The following is a 25,588-nucleotide window of genomic DNA, read 5'->3' as shown; positions in this document are numbered from 1 at the left end:
GCTGGTGGTTTGTTGCACGGAGCCCACTTACACATCGTGGTTCTAACTGCTTGTTTATTGTGGACTATCTGTTTTGTACAGGTAATTCGATAGACTGAAACAGCAAATCTGTTTCCCTGGTGGATTCCCATTTTCTTTTAGGGTGTGGCTCCTCTAATTTTCCTTCTGAGAGTCGAACATACACCAGCCCACATACAAATTTTTTAGGCTTTCACATCTGAGCCTGTAACTGGAGATTGTATCTGAAAACCAGGGTTATGTACAACATCTAGTTCAGTGAATTACAGTTTTATTTGGCTATAAGCCTTCTGTACATTTTGGCTAGAAGTAGACCTGCTGCACAAATTTTTGGTCTAAGCCCCTGCTCCGTCCCTTTGCAGAAATAGAAGCCAGATGTAAAATGCAGGTGTTGGTCTTAGGAAGCGGTTTCTAAATATTGGTTGTGAGCTTATCTGAAGGATGACAGAACTACTGTTCTCCTGATCATTGCGAAAAGGAGCTGTAAGATGCCTGCAACTCATCAGCCAGGGTGGGGGTTTCACTGGTCTGCAGCAGAGTCCCCCCAGTCAGGGCTGGGAAGCTGAGGTGTGGATTTGGAACCATCTCTAACCTCACCTCTGTCTTTCACCTCTCGATTTGACAAACAGAAGTCAGCAAGCAAATCTTAGCATTTCAAAGGGAAGCCGTTTGCCATCCCTTGGGCAAAGCTCTAGCCTTTAACAAGGGCAAATTTCCTGGGAAATCATCATGTCTGAAGGCTGCTCTGGATCCACACCACTTTTTTTCACACCCCTGTGCCAAGGCTGTTCTGTGTGCTCATATGCTATTTATTCACGTCTCTTTGCAGGACCGTTCCTAACATTCTGCCAGCTTCCTCTGCCGACTATTGTTCCCAATACGAATGAAATGGTGGTACAGCTGAATTCCAATTTTTCGCTCAAATGCTCTGGAGACAGCGAAGTGAGCTGGCAGTACCCGGTGACTGAGGGAAGCCACAGGATAGACATAAGACATGAAGAAAACAACAGTGGCCTCTTCGTGACAGTGCTTGAAGTAGGAAATGCCTCAGCTGCTAACACGGGCTTATATGTTTGCTATTACAACCACACTCAAGTGGAGGATGGGGAAGTGGAAGGGAAGGACATCTACATCTATGTGCCTGGTAAGTGGGGGATGCCACAACCATACCCAGAGGTTTTGATGGGAGAACTGAACTGTAGATGTTCAGAAGACATGTATTGCTGGTGGCAATTTGCTGTTAGAGGAAGATAAATGACCCTAAAGCCACTTCCTACCTTGTAAATCAAGACCAGCCCCTGTGAGTCTATGGATGTGTTCCTCTTTCTTTCTGCTTTCATGTTTTTGTTAAGCATTAGTTCTGAAGAAGGGGGATGAATTCACAGCTTCAGAGCTGAGATCTTTGGACCATCAAGGCCTGGGTGGTGGGCCTCGGTGGCCAGGTCATCTCATCTGTGAAAGCACATCCAGCCTTCAGGTTTGCCTGTCCTCTAGGTGGGGACTAACATCAACACTAGTCCTTTCAGGAGTGACTTGGGTGGATGTCTTAGAGCGTGTACTGACCAAACCAGTACCATGTCCGACACTAAAGCAGTTTCCAGATGAGGAAGGCCATGTCTCATTCTTAACCTAAATTAGGCTTGAACTGAGAACTGGAAAAAACTCATGTGTGCACAGGTCCCAGGAAGCGTGAAGCAACAGAGATGTCTTGAGGGTGGCTCCACAGAGGAGGGTGAAATGAGAAGTGTTATTGCTGGTCAATCTGATGCAAGATTAAAAATATGGTGCTACCATGCAGTGCCCTGTAATTTTCAAAGCAAACACAGCCTTCCCGGGCCCTGGGCTGCCTCTCTCTTTAGTGGTGGAAAACCTGTTGGACGCAAAAAGAATGACATCCCTTCTTTTTGGAAGTACCTGTCCCAAACTTTGCCCTCCTACTCCCTTGTTCCAACCAGAAATCTGTTTAAAGGATTTTTACGCTATCCATGAGAAGAACTTTATTGTCACAGCTGAGATAGGCACCAGAGGCTGAGCCACAACTGACTGCCTTTGTAAAGCCCTGTCTGGTTGTTTCCTCGGCATTGGCTGGGATTCAAGGGATGAGTGGCACAGCTGCAGGGCCAGGAAAGATCAAGCCGGTAGATTTGCAATAAATATTTTGAATAGGAAACAAAAGAGAGAAGAAGAGATTGCAGATCATCCTGCAAAACTGCAGTATGCTGTGTGAAGACGATGATGTCTGCAACTGCAAGGAAGAATGTGGAAGGGGAAAATATTGGGAGGCAGTAACAGGACTTGTTTTAAAGGCTATTTTGCAGTGATGTTCCGTTTTTGCAGTTTGTGATGTGTGATCCAAGGACAGTGATTCTTCCAAGTCTTTTTCTCCACTTCCCACAACAAATGTAAAGCATTTGTGTTCATTCTTGAAACAAGATGTTTCAGCAGAGGCTGCAGGCTTTGGAACATGTATCCCAATTTCCAAACAGCTCTGACCAAATCACCAGAAGAAGTTGTTGTTGTTAAGCAGTCTTGTAACTCATTCAGTGAAGGAATATAAAGGCAAGAGATGGAGATTTCTTCAAGAGGGATTTTCTGTCTGTTTTTTAAAAGCCTCTAGACGTCAGCCTACCAGATTTGCAGGACAGAGACACCCTGTAATTTTTTCCACTCACTAACCATCAAGATGTCATAAATGCAGAAACATATCCTTTTCTCCAAATTATAGAGAATGTTTCTGTTTCCACTATAAACTTTGTCTTTACAATTGTTTTTTTCTGCAGTGAATTAGGAGGGCAATGGGTGGCAGCAAACCACTTTAGCCAAGGAGGATTACATTGAGACATCACACAATATCCTATTTTCACTAACAGCACACAGAAAACCAAACTAGGTGAATCCTGTTTCTGTTTTAAATTACAGTGAGAAAATGAATACATGGAGTTGGCAACGTCTTTGGGATGGAGCGCTGTGTTTGGAATATTGCTACAAAGAGCCTGCCAGTGCAGCAGAAAGTCTATTGTTGGAGGGATTTGGATTGTTATTTATTAAATTTTATTATAAAGCTCTGCACAGAAGCTTCAGGCTACCAGGGATTATTTGTTTATTCTGAATGGCCAAACGGAGATAATTTGAGGGCTATGCTTTGTAAGTTGGCCATGTGTGCAGTTATGTTTTAAACTCAGACTTTGGATTGGCTGGGTAGGAAAGCTGGCATGTATTTTGTTGATGTTTAAAAGAAATAAAACTACTAGGTGTTTGTTTGTTTTTTTTTTCTGGTTTATACCATATTTTGAAAACCACATGCTGTGACCATAATTAACTATGCCTCATAACTGTAATGTTGGATATGTTAGAAATGCATGAAATAAGTACCTTGAACTATTTTTGATGAAATGTGGCTTTAATGGTGTTCAACATAAACAACACGAAACTGATTTCTACTTTTTGACATGGAAAGGGTTTGGATTTTTTTTTTTTTTTTCTCTGCTTCCTTTATATATTGAATTAATCTTTACTTTAGTCCCCAGCAATTGCACGGATGTTTTCACACCCAGAAATTATTTTGTTGCTTTTTGTCACTAGATATCCTTTTGCCCTCCCTGTAGGAATATGTCAGAACCAGGTCTAAGTGGATTAATAATATTTAGCATTTGGGGGAGGAACTGTCTTTTGTATTTTTCATTCTGTGTTCTGAATTGTCACAAAGGAGCTCAAGCCCTTTCTTGTGTTGTGCTTAGGTCAAATGTCTCACTACTTGTCACATCAAATAGCAAAACCAAGACACTGCATGGAACTACCATGTCCTACCTGCAATCTCTGAAAAAGTAATGAACTGTATGAGTTTCAGTTATGATCTATAAGTGTCCGTTGACATCCAGTTCTTGTACAAGGACTTACTGCAAAACAAAATAGCCTAAAATTACCTCTTGTTTTTCGCAGATCCAGACATGCCTTTTGTTCCGTCTATACCAGAAGACCAGTTCATTCTAGTAGAAGAAGGTGATCCCACCGTTATCCCTTGTCGGACAAGTGACCCAGATGCTCAAGTGGCTTTAATTAACAGCTTAGACAAGACTGTCTATGCTTTTTATGACAGCAAACAAGGCTTCATAGGGAATTTCCCCGCGGGGTCATACACGTGTAAAACAACGGTTAAAGGCGTGGAGTTCAAGTCCGATGAGTTCCTCATCTATATTTTAAGAGGTATTTATTTTTTCCTTAAAAAAAAAAAGAGTAATAATGTTCAGCCCAGTTCTTTCCTCACACTGTAACAGCCATGTTAGCACCAGCATCAGAGGGTTATATCAGGTATTTCCCTAATGACAATCTCCTTGCTCCTATGGCAGTATTGTCAGTGACTTAGTTGCTAGTTTACTTAGCAGTTACATACAACTTTGGTGAGAATAATGCATTTTTAACTTTATCTTGTCTCCCAAATACAAGAAAAGTCTTCCATAATCCATGTATTTTCATCCAGTTTGCTGAAACAGAGCTTAAAAGAATGGTGTTTCCCAGTGTCTTCAAATCATAGGACTTCGGGCAGCATGAAAACCACCATGATTCAAGTATTTCCAAAATGAGTATTGGCCAGCAAGGAATTCTTAAAGACAGTCACTGATTAGCTAAATGGGAAACTGCTTTTATATGTGTCTTTTCACAGGAGCATTTGAGATAGGAACTTCTAAAGGAAATTTTATGCACGGATTATTTTTTTTTTTTTGTGGGATTGAACTCGATACCTGTACATTTATGCTTTAAATACAAGTTGTTTATATAAGTATAAATCAGCATCACTTTCACTGAATTTTCCAGATAATTCCTCTGTAGAAGAAGTGAAACAGAAATCTCCCCTTGAAATAGTACCATGTGAAAATTGCATGTTTTTTAAAACTAAATCTATTCTCTCTCCCGTCTCTTAGCTACTTCACAGCTACCAGTTGAAATTGAAGCTCTTAAAACGGTCTACAAAACAGGCGAGACCATTGTAGTAACTTGTGTGGTCTTTGACAATGAGGTGGTTAACTTACAGTGGAATTATCCTGGGAAAGTGGTAAATATCTCTCTCTCTCTTTTTTCTTTTCTTTTTTTTTTTTTTTTTAATGTTTGTAGTTACTTATTGGGGAAGAAGGTGGGGTTGTAAAATATTATTCTTTTCTCTGAATGAGGACAGCTCACCAAAAATTAGAGTTTGCTGTTAGTAAGTATGAAAAACATGAGAGGAAGGGCACGTATGACTTGGATTCCATCCTCCAAGGGAGAAATGCTGTCTCTCAGGTCTTGTGCTTGTTCCAAAAAAGAAATGTTATGGAAACAGAAAGATCTAGGAATGTGCTGGACATCTGCATAGAGCTCTGCTGCTGAAGGACTGAACCTGTAGAATGTCTCTCTTAAACCCTCCATTTGTGGGCGTAGTAAAGTTTGGTGAAGAATCAAGTCCATAATTTTAATTGTTCCTCATTAACCAGTTGTAAATTAAAACTCCTCCTAGAGTCAGTGCAACTACTCACTAATGAGAACCATCTAGTATGTAAACCTTAAAATTTTTTGAGAAACTCAGAAATTTTCAAACTGGCATAACATCCTTCTGCAGTGAAATTTTTTATTCAGTGAAACTTAGAGTCAGTCCTGGTCAACAGAGAATTTCAGAGTATCCCCTATAAAAATCTGGTCACAGAAGGAGTGGAGTAGTTGAAGTGTATATAGCTGCGATCCCAAATCCTCCTTTTTATTTAAGTAAGCTAATAGCCCAAAAGGAAGAGTTATTTGAGAATGTTTTGTTCTAATTTTCATGTTATACATCATAATCTCTGCTACACGCTACCTTTAAAAACTAGCCCCATCATATTTCTTGTTCCACCTGTTCATGACAAAATGGTCTACCATTCTCACTGTCCTTGTACTCACAGAAGCCTTCACCTTGCCAAAAAATTATTTTTTGTTTTGAAAGCAGGCAGAACATAGCATCTAGAAGCTGGTTACTTTTTTCTGATGGAGTGGATAAGAATTCACTCTACTTTATGAGAATTGGACACAAAAAAGTCAAGTAGCTTTTATGTCAGAGGAGAAGGTAGTGCATAAGCAGTGCATAATGGTATTTGTTTTAATTGAACAGAATATGAACTCTCAGTCTCCTCACTCTTCTGTGCCTGCCCCCAAAGGATGTATTTTTATAGACACACCTTTTGTGCCTGTGGGTGAAAAATACATCCCTGACTGAGTATACAAGTCTTCTGCCACACAGAGTTTAAATCTCTCTGACTCCAGTGGCACCATAGCTCTTCAGTGGTGTGCTTTCTGCTCAGTTACTTAAGTTTTTTTTTTTTTTTTTTTTTTTTTTCCCCTTCTCCAAACTACAGAAAGAAAAAGGTCTGATAAAACTTGATGATATCAAAGTCCCATCACAGAAGCTGGTTTACACCTTGACCATTCCTGAGGCATCAGTGAAAGACACAGGAGATTATGAATGTACTGCTCGGCATGCAACCAAGGAGGTTAAAGAAAATAAGAAAGTAGTCATTACGGTTCATGGTATAGTCTGATTTTAGTGTCCAAAGATTATTAACATGTTGGAAAACATAATTCTTAAAAAATGCTTCACAGTGTTGTTTATGAAAGGCTTTTTCATTGACAGATAAAGGATTTGTTCACCTGGAGCCTCAGTTTAGCCCTCTGGAAGCTGTCAATCTACATGAAGTCAAAAACTTTGTTGTCGATGTGCTGGCATACCCAGCACCAAAAATGTACTGGTTGAAGGATAATGTGACTCTGATTGAAAATCTTACTGAGATTGTTACTAGTTCCAACAGAGTCCAAGAAACAAGGTAAAAATATTCTTCTGACCTATTGCCATGTTGACTTGAGTTTCTCCACCAGAAACCTGGGCACTGCTCCTGCTCTTTCTTTCCACCTCAGTTTGTTGCTTCTTCCTTAGTGGAATTTAAAAATCATGTCTTTGTTTTCTGCTCTAAAGGGTGGTGTCTGATCTGCCCCTTCTGATTGCCTTCATAACATCAGCCTCTCCAGACCATAGAAAACTTGGTTTCTGAGCACTAAGCCTCTTCAGTCTTTCCAGCATGCATCCACACCAGTAATGTCTAGCTATTTCCAGTGATATCAAAGGCTTTGTCAGATTCCTGTAGAATATAACTGTGCCAAATTGTTTCTCTGTTGTATGTTGGTAGTTAATTACTGCTTGGATAATGATTTCAGGTAAAGGCATGCTAGAAAAGCTAAATTTCACTACGTTATAATTTCTATATACCCAGAATATATGTGGTGCCAAAGTGATATTTTTTTGGCATGCTTTAAAAATCCAAACGAAACCTCTCATTTCTGCAGGTTTCAGAGTGTGTTAAAATTGATCCGGGCCAAGGAAGAAGACAGTGGATACTACACTTTGGTTGCTGAAAATGAAGATGAGGTTAAAAGATACACATTCTCCCTGCTAATACAAGGTAAGAAGCCACAAAGCCTTGCCCACCAGAACTGATGGCACATGGCAAAGACATGACCCACTTACACATGTGATTGCTTGGGGGATGGAGATAAGAAACGCATGAACCGAGGTGTCCAGAGGAGTGCGGGCTTGCAGAGTCCTTGGAGTTCTCCTACTCTGATCCTGGCTTTCACTTCTGTATTGGCCTTGAGCCAAAAAGAAACTTTATCCTCCTGCCTAAGTTATTCCAGCTGACAACAGGGATGATAGCTCATTTAGTATGACACGACAACGTGGCATAACTGCAGCACTTCCTTTTCATGGCTCTATCCTGGGATCTGCTCTGTGCTACAGGAGATAAGGAACTCCTGGACAAGTCTGGGTCTCTAGCTGTTGCTGAACTGTGGGATGAACAACACTTGTCCTGCTTTATTTGAAATTCCAGGCTGTTTTTTTGTAGACCTTGTCGAACATTTTAACAAACTCCTGACTCCTTCCCAGTTCCAGCCCTGATCTTAGACCTCGTGGATGATCACCACGGCTCTGCAGGTGGGCAGACAGTGAGGTGCTTGGCAGAGGGGACCCCACTTCCTGATGTGGAATGGCTGGTTTGTAAGGACATTAAAAAGTAAGAGAGGGTGCTTTCTTATCTAAAATATGACTTGTGTCCTTGATTAGCTTAACATTATTAGTTACCATACCACTTATTCCTCCTCAAAGACCAGTAAGCTCTAGATAATTTTTTTGCTCTTTAGAGGCAAGTTACTTATATTTAAAGAGAGGTTGTCAGTGCCTTTCCTGTTCCATCCTGTAGGAGAAGACAAAAATGCATCAGTTCAGGAGGTGTCTCATAAAGGCTTTGTGTTCAGTTACTGAACTCAGCAGATTGGTTTGAATAAGGATCTGGAGAAGCAGCTGTCCATCCATTAGGGGATTCGTATAATTTCACAAGTAGCTCAGTCTTCCTCCTTAACAATCATGTATGCTTTTAAATTTTAGCTTGTTATTATTTCCCCACTAATTACAGTTTTCACTTTCAAAGTATTTTAGACACTAGCTAGTTCTAGACTGGCTTTTTCTGTGGCTAGTGGGAGGGTGCTTCTTCCCTGGGAGGTTATCCAGCAGGAAGAGGGAGACCTCATGGAAGAAGACTAGGAGCCCCAGCCACCTCCCAGCTGTATTCTGGTCTCATTGTGCTAAAACCTCTTACTGCTTGGTGGGATGATTGTCCTTTTAGATCTGCCCCAGGGAGCCTTGTACATCACTATGGCTTCAGGGAGAACCAGAGATCCATTCAGTGCTATAACTCTATGGGATACACAGTGACACCAAAGTCTATCTATACTAGACCTGTTGGGCTGCATTGTCAGGCCTTCAAAGTAGCAGCAGCAATGAGGACCAGAAGGCAAATTATTCTGAGGGAAGAAAGAAACAGGCTTTTCACAGAGGCAATCTTAATTGTCAGAGGAAAGTCATAGGGAAAGGTGATTCTTGTTCTGTTCACTCTTCTTTATCCATACCTATGCCCAGTGCCCATTTCCCTGTTACTTTTCCCTGTAGGTGCAGCAATGACACCTCGTGGACTCTTTTGACTAACAATATCTCTGATATACACATGGAAGCTCACCTGGATGAGAGAAACATGGTGGAAAGCCAGGTGACCTTCCAGAAGGTAGAGGAAACCCTGGCCGTGCGATGTGTGGCAAGGAACGACCTTGGTGCTGTGACTCGGGAACTGAAGCTTGTGGCTCCCAGTGAGTTTGTTTTGTCCTTCTGTGAAATTACAGCAAACAGCTGAACCCCTCTCTAACAAACCCCAGTTCAGTCTGAATAGATAAAAATCTGAATTATTGCCGATAACAACAAATGAGAATGTTTGGGTTTTTTTTTTTTTTTTTCTCTGTCCTGCGACACCTGAGGGTAAGGCATTCTGCAGGTCCTTATGATGCATCTGTTTTTCACTTATTATGTGGTTCCATGATTCATTTTACCATTTTATGGCTGCTGGCTATGGAATGTTCTTTTAGACAATCTCTGCATTTGGTTTTGAAACAGGAAAGCAGAGCAGCTCTGGGCTTGGAAAGACTTTACAGTCACCAGCCTCAGGAACTGCTCCTGCCATATCTGCAGGACATGGGAACAGTGATGGTAAGGGAGGTGTGTGTCTTATGAGTGTGTCATGCTCCTCGTGGGTCGGGAGGAAAGTAATAGTCTGTCTTTTTGCTCCACAGCCCTGCGATCAGAACTAACAGTGGCTGCTGCAGTCTTAGTGCTGTTAGTGATTGTGATAATTTCACTGATTGTCCTGGTCATCATATGGAAACAGGTAATGTAGAAAAATATTTCCATTCAGATGGTGAGCCCTGCTGGGTTTTGTTCTGCTCTGAAGTCAGGCACAGGACTAATGGCTGGTTTTGCCTCCAATGTGCTTTGCAGAAGCCAAGGTATGAGATAAGATGGAGAGTCATTGAATCGATTAGCCCTGATGGCCATGAATACATTTATGTGGACCCAATGCAACTGCCATATGATTCCAGATGGGAGTTTCCTCGAGACGGGTTAGTGCTTGGTAAGTTTCCTCCAAGGGACTAATCTCATCCTTCTCTAGGGAGAAGGACGATTAAGGACAACTTTGAGGTCTCTACTACTGGGATTTGTGATGTAAGTTATGGTCATGAAGTGTCGAGCCTCTCTGTACCTGTCTGTTCTCACTTCTCCTTCTGCATTCTCCTCTCCTCCTACAGCGGTGTCAGCCTTGAGCTCCTTGCGTTAGTGTCTCCCATGCTCCTGTTCCAGCTCTCCTCCACATGCCCCATGTGCACTGCCCACCTCTACATGGCTTAGGGGACCTCCCCCGCCATTAAATGCCCTCTTCAACACTCACTTCTGCTTAGGGCACCCACAAGAAAAGCATCAGCATTTTTTATCTGCAGGATATTTACATGCTTATGTGCAGAGGACAAGGGAAATCTGCAAGTAGTTATGCAGTTTTATTAAAAATATTTTTAGAATTATTAATCCCTGCTGTGTATGTATCAGTGCTGAGTAACTGTGTAACTTGTTTTTGTGGCTACTCTCCTTCTTCCTTCCCTTTCTGTTTTCTTATTTTGTTATTCCTGCATTGGAGTTCATACAGAATACAATTGTAAGTATTTCTTCAAGGCTGGCCCAATCTGTCATTTATATAAATTGAAAGTGACAGTTCTAATCTCCTATCCAGATAGTGCTTTAAACATAAAAGGCTTCTCTCTCCTGGACATATCTGTGCACGAAGTTGTATCACAAAATACAGGAGAAGAAGATTAAATATTTCTTGTTTGTTTGTTTGTTTGATGTATATTAAGAAACATACTCCCCTGATGTAGTTCTCCTTCCTCATCATAGAGAATGAGTCGATGTTAATTCTTGAAAGAATAAGCACAAAAATTTCTGGTTCAGGAATGATATCCTTTAATTAAATTCATGTTGCTAATTGAAAACTAGAGGAGGGTGGATATTTAACTGAGTTATTTTATTACAACCCAGACTTCAACTGTATGCTTAAATAGGATTTGTCAGATCTGAGTTGTTAACAGACCACCACTGTGACTTTGTCTCTCTGATTCATGAGCATCAACTAGCCTACTTCAATGCTATCCTGTTTACAAGTATATTCAGGATAGCTGGTGATTTAAAAACTAATGCTACATATCCTTATAGCAATCTGGATTGCATAAGCATTCTTCTTGACAAGGGTAACATTTGCCTGCTAGCAGTTCTGCTGTATGAAATTCTTACTGGTGGGGACCTCTTTTTTTTTTCTGGGGCTTATAATTCTCATTTGTGCAGGTTTTCGCTTATTGAAGTGGGAGATGTCAGCGAAGCAATTACACCTTTAGCTCAGGGAGGCTCGAAGCTGGATACAAACCCATTTTGGCTCAGCTAGATGAGAATTTCCCATCCTAGCTGTATAAGCCAGCTGGCATTTATTTGTTTTGCTAGCTAGTAGTGCCTGGAGTGCAGTGGTGTGTTAAATGCCAACTCTAAACATTGGCTGGATGGAGCTTCAATTGATAAATTTGGGTTAGCTGCAAATTTCCCTTTGCTATCAGCCCTCTACAATGTATGTAGTGCACTGCTGTTTAAAGTGCTCCACAGCCAGCACAGGACTGGAAGATGTGTAACAGATTGAGACAGCACAGTTAACTGTTTGCTGCTGCCTTCTCCTGGCTCTGCTGAGAAGCACTGAGGTCCTAGCAGGACATGGACCTCCCTCTTCACCTAAGACGACAGAGGCATTTTTTGAGCAGCAGTGTCCCAGTGCTGCCGTGGCTGTAGGGAGGTGGCAGAATTGCTCCCGTTGATTCCCAGCAAGCCACCCGTTCATCCTGGTGGCCTTAAAGAAGTGAAATGTTGGCACAGAATCAGAAAATTTAAAAATGGCAAGTTAAGATTCAAATTACAGCACTTAGGGTTATGGCACCTAATTTCCCATGAATCTAGAAACTGGATGTAGATTATAAAGCTTGTCACCTGTTTGGCTTTTGGTACAGACCAAAGAGTTACGGTTTGTCTGGAGTGGCCTTGTCATTGCAGTTCAATTTTAACCAAAGAAGCAACCAGTTGAGAAGATTGTGTCTGAAACAGTTTCACAGACTTCATCTTTGTGTTTTTGTCCCCCCCTAGTAGAAAAACAGCACCTTTCTGACAGGCCTAGTAGAGAAGTTCTGTGGATGGGTACAGAGGCTGAAATAGCTCTCACCCCCAGACGCCGTTCCTTTGCTAGTTTGAGGAACTTTGAGCTGCTGCTGTGTCTGCAGAGTCCCTCCGTGGCAGAGTAGTGTTGCTCCTCTGATGAGCTGGTCACAGTGATGCCTTTGTACTAGGAAAAGTAAATGGATGCTATAATTCTGGGCTCCACTGAGGGTCTTAACATCAAGAATGCGATGGCATTACAGATGGCTCCAGTTCTTGAGCAGTCAGCTCATACCTGGTACAAATTTCAAGTGTAAAACACATGGGGCTTGGGCTGTGTCTGTGGAGAGGGGTGAAAAGGGGAAAAAGCAGTGATGGCTCCCCACCACTCCGGAAGCGCTCTCACTGTCTCCATGTGCACCCTGGCTCAGCTGAGGTGGTGGAGAGTGAAATGGGCTCCTCATGCTCAGCCGACAATATGGTTTGGGGAGGAACTGACTTGTGAAGACAAGAAGATCAAGGAACATCAGCAAATGCTGTTGCATTCTAAGGGGCTGCATCCTGCCATATGGCTCCCAGATCTTTGGTCTGAAAAGTTTCAGGGGCCAAATTTCAGACTCAGGTTGTTTGAATTAGTCTGAAATTTAGTAGGAAGCTTTCTCACATCCTGATTGGGAAGAATAACCTTTGGGACACAGGAATCTTGAAAAGAAATGGGATAATTTTTGTGTGCATGACAAACTATGCTGTCATAGTCTCTCAGAGGTTCTTCAGTGGTTACTCAGCTAAGCGTTCTTTAACTCTTTCTTGTGCTTGTTAATGATGTAGATATCGTTCATCTGGAAATTTTCTTTTAAAGGCATGTATACAATAAAAGTGGGGGCTGTAGCTAGAGGATAACAGAAACATATGGCATTGTATGCCACATAACACCTCCAGAAGCATAAAAGGCACCAAGTTCAAACTGCAAACGAATATCAAAGACAAAATGCCATATATCTCCATAGTAGAAGTCACTATTCTTTATGTGTTGGAAGTTAAAAATTAAATTAAATTAAATTAAAATAAAATAAAATAAAAATAAAATAAAATAAAAATGCTTGTCAGGACTATGAAAATATCGTGCCATCTGGAGCTCATACATGGTTTTGTTAACTGAGTAAGTGTTGCCTTCATGAGCTTGCTCTTCTATATGGAAACTATGAAATACAGTATTTTGGAGTGTGTCAGTGCAGCTCATATTTCTCTAAAATCTCACTCTATCTGTACAGAATTCTTCTGCACTCTGTATGCATCTTAGTATACAGGATATGATAATGCAAAATTTTTGTCTAAACGGATTTTTGGGAAGAGTAAAGCGTGTATAAACATTAGCCATTTCACTACAGCACTTGGAAATTTGCAATAAAATTTATTCCAGCATATGAAACACAGTTGTACATTAAACTTCAGAGAAGTTTCCCCTCATATGTGATCAACATGTTTTCAGCTTCTTGCAGATCATGATGGTCTTGCCTGTTTTTAAATGTGCTGTTGATGTGCTACAGCCTTTCTAACTGCTAGATGTATCCAGCACTGATATAACAGCCTGAAACTAAGGAATCCAGTTCAGGTTTTTAAGTAAAGGAGACAACTGTACTGTAGTCAAGTAGTGAGTGAGGCAGAGAGGTCAACTTAAATGTAGGGGAAAAAATTATTAGAAAGGATGAGGTGAGGGTAGCAAGGCACAGTAGAAGATGAATTTGGATGAGTTGAGGTCCCATGTGCAGATGTGCTTCTGCTGTTTGCTCCCTTATATTTATTTAAGAATTGTACTTAATGACAGCATTTCATATTTGCCTTTTCAGCTTAACAACAACAGTGATTACAGTGGTACCAATGGTCTTGCTAAACGGGTGTGCTCTTTCCACACAAGGATTACAACCAGTAGAGGAATGGCAGTGGGAAATGAGATTAAATGCTGTTACTTCTGATTCTTTTGAAATAAATAATGCTCTCGCTTGTGTTCAGGTCGAATCCTTGGTTCTGGTGCATTTGGAAAAGTAGTCGAAGGGACTGCGTATGGATTGAGTCGCTCTCAACCGGTGATGAAAGTAGCTGTGAAAATGCTGAAACGTAAGTGGTCATGGTTCTGCTTGCCAGGCTAGATAGGGCATGTTTCCATAGGGTTATTGAAGTATTGCTTGTGTATAAACAGAGTCTCTGTATCTGAAGTTGAAAATGAACTGTGGAATGGCTGAAATTTAAAATTATACTTTAGATTGTTTCTTGGCTTTTCAAGATGGAAAGGATCCAGGCTTCTGAAAGCATGCAAAGTTTGGTGTTAGCTGTATGGCCCACAGCCGCCAAAATAATTCAGCAAGTTCAGGAAAAGATAAAATAACCATGAATGTTTGCAAGCAAATCAAAGGTGCACAACAAGGGAGAAACAGGCAGGTCTTGTGTGAGAATCTTGTTCACTGAAGAATTCCTGGTTCATGAGAGCTCAGAATCTGATGGAGTGATTCTGGAGGAACCATGAGGAGCTTGCTTGTGTGGAAACGAGCAGCTTGTAAAGTGACTCTGTACCACCTGGGCAATCCACTGTACCCCTGAAGAGGGACAAATAGGCTGGATCAACTATTGAGCTGCATCAAGTGAGTGCCTTATTAGTGAATTTTGACTCCTCTCCAAGTCTTAAGAAAGACTCTTGTCCTGTAAAAGGCACAATCTTCTTAAAAAAATATGTAGCAAGACTCTAACGAGGCAAGCAAGGAGAAATTGCATGTTATTGTGGAAAAGGTGATCGCTACCATTGAATGGCTGATATGTTTTTTCAACAGCTACAGCTAGATCCAGTGAAAAACAGGCACTCATGTCTGAACTGAAGATAATGACACATCTTGGCCCTCACCTGAATATTGTGAATCTGCTCGGAGCTTGTACAAAATCAGGTGGGTTTGGCTGACAAAATGGAGGTTTGCTGTGGGGTCATAATTCACTGTTTAAGAAGCACACAGATTTCAAGTAAAAGATTTAACAATAAATATAAACAAATGAAAGATTTCACAGACCTACTTGATATTTGGTAACAGTAGCAGTCATAACTTAGTAAATAAAAAAGTATTAAGAATTTTTATCCTTTATATTTTACTTTTTTATTTTAATTTTTTTTTTTTTTTAAAGACCCCACTCATCAATGTGTTATTTGACTTTATTTTATCAGGTCCTATTTACATTATCACTGAATACTGCTTTTATGGTGATTTGGTGAACTATTTGCATAAGAACAGGGACAATTTCATGAACCGGCACCCAGAGAAGCCAAAGAAAGATTTGGATATCTTTGGGATGAACCCAGCTGATGAAAGCACAAGAAGGTGGGGGAAAAAAAGGAAAAAAAAAAAAAAAAGTATGACTTACAACTTAAGAAAATGCCATTACTAACTCTTACTCCATTGCTCTCACTCGCTGGTTTAGAGCCCTCCATAATTCTTCCTGATAAATCTTTATTTGTCAGGATTCATCGGTCTGGGAATGTTTCAGCACTTTTTGGTCAGTCTCCCTGACATGTTCTAGGTCCATGCTTCCCTTGTGTAGAGTTGTCTACAGTCTCAGGACCACCGTGGGTTCTCTGTATACATCCTGAAGTCCCAAAGAACATTTCTACTAATAAAGCATAGCTGAGTGTTCCTCTTTTCTGTAAAAACATCCTTTCGCCTCTACCCACTCAAGTTTTAAAAGTAAAGCAAAACTACCTCATTTCTTTGTTTCCCTGCTTAGGAAATTTCCACTGTTTAAAACTCCTTCCCTTCAAACAATCTGTCAGAGTTTGTTCTTCAAGCTCAAGTACTCTTCTTTATCTACCAGTGGCTTAGCCAGTCTCAATAGTTTCCTTGCAGTTAATGTTAATTCCGTAGCTTTTTCCAGATGCCAGTGGAGGAAGCTTGTCATCGTACATTCAGTAATAAAGCAATGTCATAAAATTAGCCAGAATTTACAAGGTGAACAGAGATTCCTTAAAAAAAATCACTCAGGCAAACACATGAAGTGACTCAGTAGCTGAGTACAGCCAGGACTATTCATCTGAGTATGGGTTTGTTCAGCAGAACTGGATTTGATGCAAACTGTCTGGGTGAATAAATTACATCTACAATTTGGAATACATTGACTAAATACCCTAAATAATAATGCTTGAATTTAGTGGGATTTTGGCAAGTTAGATGATATATGTTTACATAGCTGACTGTTGACAAAAGGGTAAGTTTGAAGCACTTGTGTTTGACTACATGGTAACATATACAAATACGTGCTAATACACAGTTATAGAATCATAGAATCACAGAATGCTTTGAGTTGGAAGGGACCTCGAAAGGTCATCTAGTCCAACCCCCCTCGCAGTAAGCAGGGAGATCCCCAACTAGATCAGATTGCTCAGAGCCCCATCAAGCCTGACCACAAGTGTCTGCAGGGATGGTTATGTTATAATACATGATCTTTATGTATTTCACAGCAATACAGCTGCACACTGTAAGAGAACTGTTAGATCTACAGGATGCTGTAGTGTGGAAATCACCTGGGCAATAGTAGCTGATACACCTGAACTTTTTTTCCAATTTCAGTTATGTGATACTGTCATTTGAAAACACTGGAGAATACATGGACATGAAACAAGCTGATACCACTCAGTACGTGCCAATGCTGGAAAGGAAGGAGGGATCAAAATATTCTGATATCCAGAGATCTGTGTATGACCGACCTGCTTCATATAAGAAGAAATCTATGTCAGGTAATGTGGAATTGTCCCTTCTGCATATATCATTAATACAAATGATTCTTGCAAAAATGCAAATCTTAGTTTTACCCTCTATATGGATGTAAACTACTCAGCTATGTTCTGCAAGCATGTGAATATAAGCTATAAGCTAAAAGCCTATGCTTGTGACCTTCCTTATGCTCTGGGGATAGGAGTGAATGCTCCTGGAGCAGTGAGGGTGCAGTCGTGTATTTGCTTCTGTGCTGAAGCCTGAGTGCCTGTGTTCTGCGAGGGGCTTGTAGGGCACTCTTTGGGGTAATGATTTTATCAGTCGTGTAGTTTGCAAGATTTTGAGCGCTAGCAATGAGCAATAATAATAATAATAATTTATATATCTCTGTTTCCATTTACATTTCACATTAACTGAAACTTACCAAATACAGAACACACCCAAATACTTTCCTGGATTATGTAATGAAGATAATGAATGCATCCCATTCCGCAGCCCTGTTCTCAGAAACCAAATATGCTTTGCTTTAAAAATAAGCACCATCACTTCAGCCTCTGGGCCTCAGAAACTGAACCATATCCCGTCCCAGATTTACATGGCAGACTAATGTACTCACATTGTGCTCTGGGATAATCGGGGTAAATGAATCACTGAGTTTTGACTGGTTTTCTTCTGACATCTTTCATAAAAAAAATAAGAACTGTTGCCACAGAATTCCTGACCCTTTTTGCTGGTATTGGATTATTCCCAGTGAATACTTGCTGGGAAGCATAACAGTGTTCAGCAAAAGTAAACGGAGAAGAATGTACATGCATGCACGAAACCCTAATGGAGGCATCACCTCTAAATAAATGTTTGTCTATCACATGCTGAGTTTTGTAAACAACCTGTATAACACTTCAGTGAGCCTGTTTAATTTCACCGTTTCCTGCAGTTCTCTGGAGAAAAAAATACAGACAGGAGAAAAAACAAACCCTATATTTAATACTGGATATTTTTAAGAAGCAGTATGTGTCAGTGACTGATGCAGATATTAAGTGGTTAGTTATTATGAAAGGACTGGTTTGGTCATGGAACTCTGTTAAAATCATCAGCTGAGAATCATGATAGGGAGGGGAAATGGATGTCATTTTCACACTCCACAGCACAAACATGTTCTTCCTTCTTTTACAATAGAATCAGAAGTCAAAAACCTTCTTTCAGATGACAGTTCCGAGGGCCTCAGCCTACTGGATTTGCTGAGCTTCACCTACCAGGTTGCACGGGGAATGGAGTTCCTGGCTTCTAAAAATGTAAGTAAATAAAAAAATGGAAGAAAGTGTAAAAATGTCTTCATCTCCAAATACAGGTTTCAGTTTAGATTCTGAAAACACGACACAACATAATGTTCTTTTTGGACTTGTAGACAGCTTTCTCGCTTACCTAGCAACCGAGATCACCGTGTCTGGAAAAACTGAAGCAACAGCCAGTCCTCTTCTCCTCCTGCAGCCCGCAACATTCATGAAGTCAGGGTGCCAAAGACAGTGATGTATTTAGGCAGGGTTTGGGTGGAGGGTCCGTAGAGCCACAGACCAGCATGGTCAGAACCATAGGCAAATCATTAGTACATGATGGACAGAAGGGGAAATAGTGGCATCTCTTTTGTCTTCTCCCCACTGCAATGCATCTGCATGAGCCTTTGCTGGTTCTGAGGACTGGTGCTGCCCATGTTAGTGGGGCAACACAGGGGTCTGTTCAGTAGAAGGTCTTGTTAAGACTGTGTCCATGAGGTCAGCAGACCTTTTTCAGGGATCTTTGCTAGGGAAATGACCCTCTTGGAATTAGCACATCCGTGAACAACTTAACTTCTCTCCATACAGTGTGTGCACCGTGACTTGGCAGCTCGTAATGTCCTCCTGGCTCAAGGAAAAATTGTGAAGATCTGTGACTTTGGGCTGGCTAGAGACATCATGCATGATTCCAACTATGTCTCCAAGGGCAGCGTATGTACTTCCTAATCTGCTGAGCTCTGCATTAAATGAAATGAGAAGTGACAGTTTTAAATGCTATCTAATGTCCTTGCCATCCAGTGTTGGTTACACTAATTGACCATTGGGATGAACGCTCCTGAGAACAATTTTTCTTCAGTTCATTAACTCCTGCAACTTTCTTAATTCTGCTTTAAAGCCAAAAAATACTTGGCCACATGTAGTACTTCATATGCTTACATTTTAACTGGCAAGTTTTGTGACTTGATAACTTTTTAAGGAACTGTCACTCTGATATGGAGAGTAGTGGCACATCAATCAATTACATATCAGATCTAGCTTGGCAGTACTAGCTTTTGCATTATACCTTCAATCAGCGTGGTCATTTGCTAGTAATAAAATTACTACAGCTATGTTTTAATTAGTTTTTGTGGGGAGCAAATAGTAGCATTGTTTATAATACTGGTACCTCTGTGTTACATGGAATTGAAAATGAACACTAGCCAGCTTAACATAATTTTTCTTACTAGAGAGAGGTTAATCCTGGTTACCAAACAACAATTGTGATGGGAAGCATTTCTGTAATGACTAATCTGTGTGGTTTGGGGTTTCTTTCTTTTTTGCTGCAGACTTTCCTCCCAGTAAAATGGATGGCACCTGAAAGCATTTTTGACAATCTGTACACAACATTAAGCGACGTCTGGTCTTATGGCATTCTACTGTGGGAAATATTTTCTCTTGGTATGTACTGTGAACACTTTCTTCTGTGCAGTGATTAAGCTTTTTTCAGTTCATGCTGTTCTACAAAAAGTATTCCAAATTCTACAGTAAAAATATATGTATGAGATCAACTGTTAGTTATTCTTCTACACAAGGTTTCAGATCCCAAAGTTAGGTGTGAGTGAAATGTCCATACTCTCTCAAAGTTTTCTTAAGCACTGAGTGAAAAGCTTTTGTAGAAAAGTATTGGTGTGCTGGGCCAGGATGGAGTTTCTGGCTAATATGAGAAGGAACATGTTTCCCCCTTGCAACAAGGCGCCTGGGGAGGCAGCCCAAACAAGCTGCTGGTTTGAAACAATATGTTCATATATGTTTCAAAAGAGCCCCTCTTAGTCCCATTGCAGAATGAAAACAAATGTGTAGTCTTCTGGGACACTGATTTCTCATTTCCAGTTCAGCACTGTTCACACAGTTGGTTTATGGCAGGACAAAGTGGTTATGACAACATATAGCAGTTACAGACAATGTACAGTTCCCAGCTGGGAACAGCCTGGCTCTTTCCTCAGCCACGATAATTTGCCTCCCAGGCAGGTGGCTGGCCTGCTTCAGGAAGTGTGCATTGCCCACATTTACTCTCAGCAGAATTAATCACGCCTGTATGATATCTACTACTGCCCCACAGTGATCCCAAGCATAATGCTATTTTCTAGAATAAGTTGTCATATAGCTGCTTCTCAGAAAACAGTAATTGCTCCACTATTCATGCTACTGATTACTGTAATATCTGGGCATTACAGGATCCTGTAAATATCTATTCCCCAGCATCCCTGGGAGGCACAGAAGTGCTGTTGGATAGCTCAGGAACCAAGGCACAGCTAAGCCTGTGCTTCACTGCCCTACCTATAAGGAGAGTACTGAAGCTGAGTTGTAGGTTTTAAATCCTACATTTGAAAGGGCTGAGTTTTCTAGAGTGATATTATATTATGCCCCCTCCATGTGAGAAAGATGGTCTTATCTCAGAAAGCAAAACATGTCCTCAGCGGTGTTTATTAAAGAAGGTCAACTTTGACATGTGGCTGCAACACTGACTTCAGCTTGGGTGATCCTTTGACACATCAGCAACAACTGAGAACAAGTGCAATGATGTCTGCATGCTGTGGCCTCAAATGATCACTTAACTGTGCCAGCTCAGGGGCCAAGTCCAACCTCTCTGACAGCACAGACATCCGATGTGTTAGCTGTTGTCTAAATTTATCTGTCCCAGTGGGAAGACTTTGAGTATGGAGGTGAGGGTTTCACACTAAGGCTTTGCCCTTCCAGCCAGGATGAAGCGAGTAACTCAGGCCACATCACCCTCAGCTGTCATGCAAGTGTCAAAAGCAATAAAAACAGACAGAGCAAGTGACTTGTCTTAAGTTGCACAAAAAGTCAATAGCAGAGCAGAGCCATGACCTTAGATCTGCCAAATGCAGACTGATGACCTGATCCAGATATCATCCAACCTCTATGCCCAGACAAGACATTCTATAAAAACTATAAAGCACATTTTTTCTAAACAGTACATCAGTCTTTCCTAGCCAGCATTTTATATCAGGGCTTAATGTGATCAAGACAACGGCTCTGATATGAAACATTGTCTAGGAGAGATTAATTCTGAAGGCATGTCAAATCGTAGCCTTAACATTTTTTGACATGAACAGCAAGACAGTATTTGAGAACTCTGTACGGATAGTCAAGTATCGAGTAATATTTTTTTCTTCTCTTTCATCTGCAGGTGGCACACCATACCCTGGCATGATGGTTGATTCTACTTTCTACAACAAGATCAAGAGTGGCTACCGAATGGCCAAACCCGACCATGCTACCAATGAAGTGTATGTGTGTATTTGGCTTTTCCACGTCTGGCCAGTTTCCAGATGATTCTTGCTTCAGTTTCTGTTTGGTTGCTCCTTTTTCTTTACCGGTTGGTTAAACTGATTTCCGTCTTATCGGCAGGTATGAGATCATGGTGAAGTGCTGGAACAGTGAACCAGAGAAAAGACCTTCTTTTTATCATTTGAGTGAAATTGTGGAGAGCTTGCTGCCGGGAGAGTACAAAAAGGTTTGCACTTTGTAATTTTCTCTGTTTTCTCTGTATTGTTTTAGAGGAAATGATAAGCGTTCCAGCCATCAGAGCTGTGAGCATTGAACTGGCACACCCTAACCTATGTGAGTTGTGTGATTTGGACAGGGACATTGCATGACTGGTTTCTACATGCAGGCTTACTGAGAGAGGCAGTTCTGCAGCATTAACTGGGAAGCAGAACTCCCTGTTTCTAATGAGATCCTACCAACTCATTTTTTCTCCTGTTTTTATATATTTCCATGACATTTTCTAGGCAGTGAAAGAATTCTAGAAAGGGGACAACTTGGCCCATATGTATAATCTCCCTACCCCGCTCTGTGGATCCTAGCACCAGCAAGTTTTCCCCTCATACTTCTGATACCCCTGGACAAGCTCTGCTTGCTCCACCATTCAGTTCTCTGTTTCCCACTTACCTTCACTCCCTTCCCCCTCTCCCTACCCCTCTTTCACATCTATTTTTTCTGCTGCGTGCTGCCACACTCACTCCTGCATCATCTAAAACTCGTGTGTTAATTCTTCCTTCAAATGATTTGAAAATGCTGGGCTTCTCTGTCCTTAGTTGCTCGCTCATAGGACAAAATACTTGCTGGATTAATGAATCACATCTGAAGAAAGGCAGACTTAAAGAATAGCATCTAACAGAAGGTTTGAAATTAATATTTTCAGAGCTATGAGAAGATTCATCTGGACTTCCTGAAAAGTGATCACCCAGCTGTCACACGCATGAGAGGGGACTGTGACAATACTTACATTGGTGTCACCTACAAGAATGAAGACAAGGTGAAGGACAGGGAGAGCGGATTTGATGAGCAGAGGTTGAGTGCTGACAGTGGGTACATCATCCCACTGCCTGATATTGACCCTGTTTCTGAAGATGAGCTTGGCAAAAGGAACAGGCACAGGTAAGTGTGATTTACAGATCATGTAGCCTGAAGTCACCTACATGTTTGGCAATGTGCATTAACACTTTTAGGATCCTACTCCACAAATGGAAACTTTTGAAACTACATCTTGGGAAAGTCCCATGTAAATATGGTACTACGACTGACCACAGTGTTTTCAATGGGGAAAAAAAAAATTTTGCTTCTTTTGTGACTGCTAGAGGAAGAGGACTGCTGGTAGGATGTACCTGTGTGCCACTGGGACTCCCCTGCTAGCTTGGCCAAGTCACAGTGCCTGTCTGGGGGCTCTGTGTGCACATATTGCAACACATCTTGCCCCTACACCTCAATACCTTGGAGCTCCATTTGAGATCTCAAGGGACTGATTTTTTCTATGTAAGACTAGCTCAAAAATTTGGGATAAGTTTTTTTTAATATCTTCCATGATATTCTTTCCATTGACATCAGAGTATCCAGGAGTTTATACCACTCACTTGTCAGTTTACATGTACAATTCCGCTAAAGCACAGCACTATGTAACCCTTACTGTGAGTGTGGGCATTTAATTCAGCACTTCATTCACAGTCTATAGAATTAGCAACCTAGGAACTTCTTTTTTGATATTTTTGTTTCATTTTCAAGAGGGAGGTAAATGAAGTCTTTAAGATGTATTATCGAGATTAAGCTCTATTACCTCTCTCTTTTATTCTTATAATTGTGTCTGTTATTGTTATCTTATTTTCACCTGACCTCCCTAGACTTATCTAAGTGACCTATTGTCACAGCAATCTTATAAAGCTATTTCTCCAATGAGTCTCTGGCAGAAAGTGCTTGGAGGACCATATGAACAACCCGCTCCTTTGAATTCCAAGGTGGTTCAATACTCTTGAGATACAAGACGTATCATGTCCTAAGCAACAGGTCACCTGAGATTGTGCTGTGGGTCAGAAAGCATGTGGGGAGGTAGTGTTCAGTTCTGCCAGAAGCTGGAGTACTTGTCCAGCCACATTCACCATATATTTTATCTCTGAGATATTTGTCTCTTCCAGTTCCCAGACATCTGAAGAAAGTGCCATTGAAACTGGTTCCAGTAGCTCCACTTTCATCAAGAGAGAGGATGAGACCATTGAGGACATTGACATGATGGACGACATTGGGATCGACTCCTCAGACCTGGTGGAGGATAGCTTCCTGTAATCCCATGGACATCTTCCAGCTCTGCACATGGAGAAGCTTGTCATGTTGTCTACAGGCTTCTGCTCCACAGAGAAAACCACTTTATTGCAATGTCAAGGACGTGAAGAGGTGGATTTGTACAGAGAAACTCCCAGCAATGGGCAGAGGAGTCAGCCTGCATATGAATGAAAGAGAGATGTTGAAGATGGACTTTTTTAGTGTTGCTTCTTGCAGTACTTCAGCAGCATCTCAGTGTTGTTTGCCATTCGAACTGGTAGGAGGATGAAGGAAAAGGCCACAAATAGACCAGTTTTGTGTTTCAAGGGCATTCTTATGACTTTGATGGATTGAATTTCCACTGCAGCAATACTTCACCATTGTAATTATGTAAATAACTGCCTACTCAAGGATCTTTTGAGGTGCACATTGAACATATGCCATGGATTTTAGAAGAGATCGCTCATGAATTTTGTGTACTTCCTCCCTCAATCTCAATGTCAGCTGCTGTTGAACTATGATGTGAATTAAGAACATGCAAAAACCACTTTTGGACCAAAAAGGTCTAAAACCACAAGGGACTGACCGGTACTACAGAACAAGTTACTTTTTACCATTAATGCAAGTAAAGGGTAATAATGATAATAATAATAATAATAATAATAATAAAAAGCAGTCTATAATAGGTGTTAGAAACCTAGTAAGTCTTTATTAACTATAGAAGATAGCTGTTTTCAAGATAATACTACTACTGTTTTCAGTAACACTAAACGTTTATTTTACAATTCATTGTCCTTCAGTAAAAGCACAGTCTCAAGAAACTTTTTGAAGTACAAGGAAAAAATTTATGACCTGAAAATTTTTATGAAACAATTCTTTTTTTGGCTCTGCACAGTGTGGTAACCACTCTGGTTAGCTAAACTACCTTAACATGGGGGAAACATTATGATTCTGTTTTCCATCATGAGCTGAGTAGCTTTCTAATCAGATATACTAGAAACAATTATCATCCTATGATTAAGTGAGGTTCTAAACATTAAAAAAAAAAAAAAAAAGCCAGTTTTCCGAGATGACGGAGAACGGATGATTATGATAAATCACCAGCAGCATCCCATTATTAGTGTTTCATGGATACACAGAAAAATCCTATCTTTGGGTCAGCTGTGAAGAATTGGTTTGATATTTGAATTGCTCAAGGAACAAAGACAACTTTCACAGCCTTGAACTCAAGTTTAAATAAGTAGAAATAATTCTGCAGCAAATATTCTTGTCTTAGTTTTCAGGTTTAAACAGGAACAGAAAACTCTATTATCTTTGCAGACTGTAACTACAAGCCCTAATTGCTTCCAAGAGTGGGTTTTTTTTTTTTGGAAGAAGGTGCATGAAAATGCAATAGTTTTTTTTTTTGACACCACTTATATGAACAAAGTAGTATGATTACTGCTATCACTGTACAATATGTTAGTGAGATATAATGGAAGACTTACATGTGAAAAAAGGTACATCACTGCAAAGGGTCCCATCCTTTCTGGTGCTCAGCTTTCAAACTTAACCTTAATTCAGTGTGATGAGCAACTCACAGGACATGCTCAGCCTCTGGCATGACACAATCAATGCAAATGCAGGGCAAATTCATCACTGTGTTGCAGTATTTTTCCTAAGAAGTGTGAAAGACAGACCAGCAGTGAACAGCAGAACATGCTGCCATGTTGAACTACAGATTAACTGGAAATGGCCCCAAGAAAAGCTACACAAGTCCCCTTGACTTCACTTGTGGACAGCTGTGGACCAAACAAAAGCAAATGTAATATTGTCAGTGTTACAGGCAAATAACTCTGGGTCTGGGCTTC

At 40.8% G+C, this 25,588-nt stretch overlaps 1 protein-coding gene across 1 annotated transcript in view; it reads left to right on the top strand.

Annotated features, from left to right (window-relative positions):
• Positions 1 to 24,102, top strand: part of PDGFRA (platelet-derived growth factor receptor, alpha polypeptide) — a 24,707-nt gene extending 605 nt beyond the window's left edge. Inside the window, exons 2-22 of the mRNA XM_008946530.1 lie at positions 848 to 1,162; positions 3,958 to 4,221; positions 4,938 to 5,068; positions 6,375 to 6,546; positions 6,650 to 6,839; positions 7,357 to 7,472; positions 7,955 to 8,081; positions 9,014 to 9,207; positions 9,685 to 9,779; positions 9,890 to 10,022; positions 14,138 to 14,242; positions 14,950 to 15,060; positions 15,333 to 15,486; positions 16,729 to 16,895; positions 18,049 to 18,164; positions 18,732 to 18,854; positions 19,469 to 19,580; positions 21,334 to 21,433; positions 21,555 to 21,660; positions 22,351 to 22,586; positions 23,615 to 24,102. Coding sequence (XP_008944778.1) covers positions 848 to 1,162; positions 3,958 to 4,221; positions 4,938 to 5,068; positions 6,375 to 6,546; positions 6,650 to 6,839; positions 7,357 to 7,472; positions 7,955 to 8,081; positions 9,014 to 9,207; positions 9,685 to 9,779; positions 9,890 to 10,022; positions 14,138 to 14,242; positions 14,950 to 15,060; positions 15,333 to 15,486; positions 16,729 to 16,895; positions 18,049 to 18,164; positions 18,732 to 18,854; positions 19,469 to 19,580; positions 21,334 to 21,433; positions 21,555 to 21,660; positions 22,351 to 22,586; positions 23,615 to 23,762 — 3,215 coding nt within the window. The 3' untranslated portion in view covers positions 23,763 to 24,102. The remainder of the gene's footprint in view (positions 1 to 847; positions 1,163 to 3,957; positions 4,222 to 4,937; positions 5,069 to 6,374; positions 6,547 to 6,649; positions 6,840 to 7,356; positions 7,473 to 7,954; positions 8,082 to 9,013; positions 9,208 to 9,684; positions 9,780 to 9,889; positions 10,023 to 14,137; positions 14,243 to 14,949; positions 15,061 to 15,332; positions 15,487 to 16,728; positions 16,896 to 18,048; positions 18,165 to 18,731; positions 18,855 to 19,468; positions 19,581 to 21,333; positions 21,434 to 21,554; positions 21,661 to 22,350; positions 22,587 to 23,614) is intronic.
• The last annotated feature ends 1,486 nt before the right edge of the window (positions 24,103 to 25,588 follow it).

Source organism: Merops nubicus, unplaced genomic scaffold (assembly GCF_000691845.1).
Source record: "Merops nubicus isolate BGI_N331 unplaced genomic scaffold, ASM69184v1 scaffold19908, whole genome shotgun sequence".
In the NCBI taxonomy this organism is placed as follows: Eukaryota; Metazoa; Chordata; class Aves; order Coraciiformes; family Meropidae; genus Merops; species Merops nubicus.
This window is presented reverse-complemented; position numbering and strand designations above follow the sequence as displayed.